The sequence below is a fragment of the Microtus ochrogaster genome, chromosome 2 (assembly GCF_000317375.1).
Source record: "Microtus ochrogaster isolate Prairie Vole_2 chromosome 2, MicOch1.0, whole genome shotgun sequence".
Classification (NCBI taxonomy): Eukaryota; Metazoa; Chordata; class Mammalia; order Rodentia; family Cricetidae; genus Microtus; species Microtus ochrogaster.
In genome coordinates this window covers 93,013,107-93,020,081 of record NC_022010.1, presented here as the reverse complement: position 1 = coordinate 93,020,081, position 6,975 = coordinate 93,013,107, and the positions used below count along the sequence as shown (strand labels likewise).

The 6,975-nt window shown below is 38.4% G+C and overlaps 1 protein-coding gene across 1 annotated transcript in view; it reads left to right on the top strand.

Moving 5' to 3' along the window:
* Positions 1 to 6,597, top strand: part of Cyyr1 (cysteine and tyrosine rich 1) — a 100,883-nt gene extending 94,286 nt beyond the window's left edge. The window contains exon 4 of the mRNA XM_005345297.3: positions 2,029 to 6,597. Coding sequence (XP_005345354.1) covers positions 2,029 to 2,195 — 167 coding nt within the window. The 3' untranslated portion in view covers positions 2,196 to 6,597. The remainder of the gene's footprint in view (positions 1 to 2,028) is intronic.
* The last annotated feature ends 378 nt before the right edge of the window (positions 6,598 to 6,975 follow it).

The window sequence follows — 6,975 nt, the reverse complement described above, 5'->3', positions numbered from 1 at the left end:
CTGTTAGTGGTTGAGGTCTCCTGTGTGCACGCATGTACCTGTTAGTGATTGACACCTCCTGTGTGCCTATTTATTGGGAAGCTGTCAAGTCCTTGGGGGAAGAGCAGTTTGCTGAAATGCTAGCTATTTTCTGCTGTCATTGCAATGCCAAAAGCTTGGTGATTTTGTCTCATTACTGTGACATTAGTCTTGAGATCTATGCTACATTCATAGTGACCAGTTAAGGCCTGTCACTTCCCAAGTAGGATCTAGGTCCTGGGGGTGATTTTATTTTTGGTTTATCATCATGAAGACATGGATGAATTTCAGCTCCCAGGTGGCTCTCTTCCTCCCCTGGAGACCGAATTAGGATCACTACAAAACAAGCATGCTGGAGAAATCACTATCAAGTATAGTAAATGTGGTTATTTAATGTGGTAAAATACATTACAGTAAATAAAATTAAGACAGATTTTCTGGAGATACTTCATCTCCATTACAAAACTTGTGTCCTGCAAGTTCTGGAAGCCCTCGTGCAGGCTGCCCAATGCTTTCATCTCTGCTTTCACCCTCTTACACCTTCCTGCTTTCTCAGTGACCTATACTCTGTCACTTGTTTTGTGAATATTTCCTCCTTGCTGTCATGAAGGTCTTCTAATTCCCGTCACCTCACCTTTCTGCAGCCTGCCTCTCCCTCTGAGGGAGTAGTTTCACCAATCTATTTTTATAATTCACATTCACTAATCTATTTTTCTAAGTGCCACAGAGATGCTTTCACGTCCGTGTTACACACTAGTCACAGCCATGGTTATGAAACCAACCAGCACCCAGCAACACAGAGGTGAACAGAATGTGGTCCACAGGAAGTAGAATCGCATTGAGTCACAACGGAGAACTAGGTTAAGCTGTTTGGGAGGAAATGGTGTGACAGGAGAGCATCCTAGTAAGGGAATTCAGCCCATCTCAGAAAGGCATCGTGGCTCCTATTTGTGATTCCTAGATTTTATATAGAAACCTAACATCATCTATGACATGAAAGCAGAAATCAAACACAGAGTGTTGACAGAGGTTTCTGTCCCTCCCCCGCAGTCCCGCAGTCCCGTAGTCGTTCAGTCCCAAAGAAATCACACAGAGGTCTACATTAATTATAAACTGGTTGGCCTATTAGCTCAGGCTTTCTTATCAACTCTTATAACTTACATTAACCTATTATTTTTGTCTATGTTAGCCACATGGCTTGGTACCTTTAATCAGTGAAGCATTTTTATCTTGCTTTTTTTGAGTCTGGGTTAGGACTGTAGACTGACCTTTTTTTTCCCAGAATTTTTTGGTTTTGGTTGCCCTGCCTCTACCTCCTGCCTGACTACTGGCCAATGAGCATTTTATTAAAATAATACATGTGACAGAATACAAGACCATCGTCCCACAGCACAGCAAAGGAGAATAAAGGGAGGGTGGAGCCTATAGAAGAACATATTCAGTGTACCATATGCATTTGTATAAAAATGTCTTTTTATAAACAGTATTGGGCTCAGTGAATACATACAAGGAAAAATTGTAAAAAAAACAAAAAAGGAATTTTACAATTTCTTTCAAAAAAAAAAAACAAAAAAGGAATTTTACAATTTCTTTCTTAAGAATGCCACAGCACTGAATCTACCCATGACATCAAGGCCAGCATGCTAATGGTGAATCCAGCTCCCAGCCTCCATTTCCAGTTTTCTCTTTCTCCATAATCTGCTGAAATACACATACCCTTCTGCTTCTGTACTTTCAGCCAAACTCAAATTCCCTCTGTATCTCCACTCTCTGCCCCCTAAGCATCCTATTTCCAAGCGACTTTCCATAAGCCCCAACTCCAAATGCCCTCACCAGGGCAGCACCTTACAGAAAATACATCTGTTCAGCCATATCTGTGTGCATTCTATACAAATATTAATGGTTTGGGAAGCAAAGGGTATTTAGCTTCTCAAAATAGCTAGCACAGTGGTTTAAAACAGTAACCAACATATTTACTAAATGCCTGATTTGCTTTCCTTTTTGTTCCAGTGGCGCCACCCCCCTACACGTACGACCACGAGATGGAATACTGTACAGACTTGCCTCCACCATACTCTCCGACCCCTCAAGCTTCAGCCCAGCGTTCCCCACCCCCTCCTTATCCTGGAAATTCAAGAAAACATTCCTCCTCCCACAACAGAATATGTGCTAATTAGCAATTTTTGCCAGAATGGAATGCCTTAATTTAGAAACATGCCAAACAAATGATTGTCTACTGGTTGAGGACAGATAATATTTCAGGCAGAATGTCCATGTGGATACCAGGGTTCCTGCCCTGCTCAGAGTTGACCCTAGGTGGAGATTTATGCTTGGTTCTTGGCAGTCACATATTAAGGGATATACTGGTCTACACAAGCACGATCAGATTAGAGCAGTGCACTTGGCAGGCCATCTGCTAATCATGCTGCGTTAGAACTAGCTGAAGGATATTTCAACACTGAACCTGGAATAAAGAAGAAAAGAGGATAGTCTGAGTTATATCAGGAAGCAAGTGTATTCCATATAGCTTTAGTAGAACAATAATTGCTCATTATTTTGTTTGTCCACAAATATGAATTAAGTGCCTTCAAGTCTATTCTGTGCCTGCACCAATAGAGGCACCAGATAGAAGAAACCAGAAGGAACTTCTGGTTTTAGCACAGGCTTACCTCATCTTGTTGCACTTTGCCCTTTTGCACTTTTCAGGTGTTGCATTTTTTACACCATGAAGGTTCATGGGAACCTTGCACCAAACAGTATCATTCACCCAGCAGTAGGAGCTCACATCCTATCTTTGTATCACATTTGATAATTCTCACAAAGTTTTAAATGCTGTCGTTGCTGTTATTATGTCTGCCATGGTGATCTGTGATTGGCTAACAGTTGATACTGCCATAGTTGTCTTCTGTTTTGTTTTAAACTCTGTCCCTATAAGACATCAAGCTTAGTACATTCATAAATATTGTGTGAACTGTGTCTGCTCCACTGAAAAACTCCTCCCATTACCCTTTCTTACCCCGCCTTTACCCTCTCTTTTCTGATAACAGTATTGAAATGAGGCATATTATTAAGTGTGGAAGCTAAAAGAAGAATATAGCCCTTGCTTTAAACTCAAAGCTAGAAATAATTTATCTCAGTGAGAAAGGCTTGGTCAAATCTGGAATAGGCTGAAAGGTTGGTGTCTTAGCCCAGTTCATAAACTAATCTCTAAACATAAATTGGGATTTCTTGAAGAAAAGTAAACTTATCTCTTTCCAAGCACATGTAAAGAAAGAGAAAGGTGACCCGTTGTTCATAAGGAGGACTCTTTAGTGGTATGGGTAGCAGATCAAACATCCACATTCCCTTAAGTCATAAAGCTTAATCTGGAGTTAGGACTGAACCTTTTCCTCCCACAGAGGTGGGCAGGGGTGAAAATGCTGAAGAGAGAGATTTGAAGGTCGCAGATCAGGTCCTGAAGTGAAGGAGAGGAGCTTGCTCTCCAACAGCAAAGTGAACAGTGAGGCAGCGGACACTGATGTGTGAGCCTCATCCTGTTCTCCCACAGACCAAGTTAGGGTCGCACATAAAGATGGTTACAGTAAAGCGAAGTCTAGATGAAAGTAAAGGGCCCCACTGTTGGCAGACAAGGTCTTTAGAACTTCCACACTCAACAGAAAGAAGCCATCCTAACTCCAAAGCCTTAAAGCATAGGCTGCCTTTCTTGTTAGTGTCTATGACACAAACAGCAACCTTCAGATAAAGCCAATACCCAATGTTCATTTACTAGTCAAAAATCCTTAAGAATATACTAAATCTACTCAGTCTATATAGAGAACAAGCAAGTCAATTTTCAATGTAGTCTAATGAATATTTTGACAAGTGTTGGAATTTACTGATCCTTCAAATTACTTTCAAAATGTTACTGCTCATTGGCAAGGCACTGGTCATCCAAGAGCTCACATGGAGATGGAGAAGAGATAAAGATGTTTTTATGTTACTCATGTCCGAAGCTTACTGTGTTCCATAGACTATGAGTAACTTCACCTTTCAAGCCTTACTACTTAGGAACTGTCTTTTATAAGGTCATGGCTGACATAAAAATAGGATCTTCTGGAGGTTTGACAAAACACATTAGAGACATCCTGGAAAAAAACTTGTCATTGTAGAAGCCATTAAAATCATCCATGATTCACGAAAACAGATCAGGATATCAATATTAACATTCATCTGGAAGAATTGCTTTCAACTTTCATGCGTAATTTTGGCAGTTTGAAGATTTTAGTGGGGGAAGAACCTACAGATATGGTAAAACCACAAAGAAACCGAATTAGAGATAGAATTTAAAGATTTTTAACTCAATTACACCTCGTAACATCATTGCCAGATAAGCAATTGCTCCTTATAAGTGAGCCCTGAAAAGTGGTTTCTTTGGGTGAAATATACTCCTGAAGAAAGGTGCTGTGGGCAGGGATGAGGTGATAGTAGAGGGTTTACTTTTAAGTCATTTGATAATTCAGCAGCAGAATTGGAAATGAATACAAATTTGAAGGAAAATACACTGCTTATTAAATGCTACCAAAGAGCATCACACACTGAAGAGAAGCCTTTTGTAGACAGCAGGCTTCATTGTCTTTTGAAGGAACTAACAGCCATTCAGCGAGTGTCAGCAACCACCAAGCTAGTCATTAAACAACTCTCACACCACCAACAACCAAAAAGATGTGCGTCCTCTGAAAGCTCGGTTGCTAGCTTCCTTTTATCAGCAATAAAATATTTTTAATACAGGTGTATACATTACTTTGAAGAAACTTAGTAAAGGCAGTATAAACATAACTTTAATGTGCTCTGGGAAAGCGGAAAGTATTCTTTTGTGAAATCTGTGATTTTCTTGTGAAATTTGCCTTACAAGAAACACAGGCAGCTTCACTGGGGACATGGAAGAAGTGTTACTGAAATGGATAGACAATCAACCGAATGCTCTCTCTAAGATACACCTATAAAAAATAAAAAAGCAGTTGCAGCAGCATTATTGGTGACTAGAAATTTTGTGAAGATCCCTGCCATCCCATCAAGATTCGAAACAAAATTTAGCTATGCATTAAAGAAATATTCTAGAAAGAATTTCTAAAATAAAGAGCAGACTAGTCATTTCAGCTTTATTTTTTTTTTTTGCTTATGTTTTAGGAGGATGTAAAATGACCCGTTGTATCTCCAGTAGATTAATCTTATTCATAATTTGATTATTTAAACAAAATGAAAGGTGCCCAACAGGTTCTGGGAGCTAAAATCCCCTTAGTTATTATAAACCCTCCTAAAAACCCCTTGGCTTTAGTCACCAGTGTGATGAAGTTGCACTAACTATGGAATAAATGTTGAGAACCATGTTCCCAGAGATTTTATATTAGTAATAAAATGCCAGAATTTGACCATATACAACAGACTTTTTTAAAGGGAGAAATAAAATTTGATTTCTTTCTATAGAAATATGCTCAAATGTAATAACCATTTTTTGCATTTTATAAACTTTAAATAATCTATTCTTTTAGAAAAGTTACATAATTAATGGAAAAGTTAAGGCGGCACCCTTATCTTTTATGCAAGTACAGATTTTTATGAAGTGCTTACCTTTAAATGAAAAGGCAGTCAATAAATAATTCAAATGTGCTCTAGTCTACTGCCAGTGGCCTTAACATTTGTATTTTTATGTAGGTCCTTCTGTGTATTTTTAAACTGTTTGCTGAACACTGGGTATAGATGATGAGACCTTTCTGTCTCTTTAGAAGGGAGCCTAAAACATTTAATCCAATATCATGATTAAAATTCATTGGCATTCCAAAATGACACTAAGAAACTTGGTAAATAACCAAAAGAAATAGTTAGGAAACACTATGAGTGAGCCGTGGCTTTTATGGTAACAAATAGCTATATCAGAAATGTGTTGATCTGACTGAACCTGGTCTGCAGTGAGGTATTAAGGCTCGATTTGTTTGGAATGTCTTGCTCGGCTTAGGCAAGGATCATCTTAGGAAGCTGAGAAGCCTTCAGGGGCTCCTGACTCTTGTGCTGAAAGGCTCCATGTCTCGCAGGAAGTATTAGCATCGTGTTAACAGTCCACGGGCTTTAATTTATTTTTCCCACGCAAATGTGATTAGTCTCTACTCCTCTACAGCTATAATTCACAATGCCAAACTCTCTGGGATTTGAGCATGTTGTTTGCAAATGCACTACACATTCCCAAAGAAAAATGAAGAGGCAAGGCTGATGAAATGGAATACTCATCGTCGTGCTAATATAGATCCACCATGTGCCTCCTATGTTCTGTAAGTATTACCTGCCCGGGAACCATTTCTGTCCACACCATCTCTCTTCAAGTGGCTTATGGCTTCCCCTAAGGTATAGCACAAGCCTATACATTTACAAAAGATGAAGGATTTTACTGTTTTTATTTAGTGTCATAATAACGTAAACAAATATATCATATGTTTAAAGTTCACCGATGTATATGGAGGAAAACAATATTCGATGTAAAATTTTGGATTATGGTTATTTAAAAACTAACATTTGCTATGGCTAAATCGTTTATCATAAGGAATAAAATGAAAGAACTTATTGTAACAAGAGCCTCATTTTAACTGTTTTTTTTTTGTCATTCTTTTTTTCTATTTCTGTTGACTTGGTCCTTTTTCTCTGCACTAGAAATAGATATGGACTCACACTGACTTTTTAATCCTGTCTCTCACCTGATTTGAGGAAGCCTATTTTACCTGTGATAGCTAAATTTCTGCTCTATGAGATATACATAATATAATGGGTCTCAATGGGTTTTCTGAAAACTAGATGAATATATTCAAAAATTCTAGTTTGGAGCCTGAGACTTGGAAAATATACTCTCCATATGAGCCCAAATTAAATTTTAAATATGCAATAAAATAACAGTCTCTAAACCTGTGCATTTGGATTTAAATGAATTGAAAT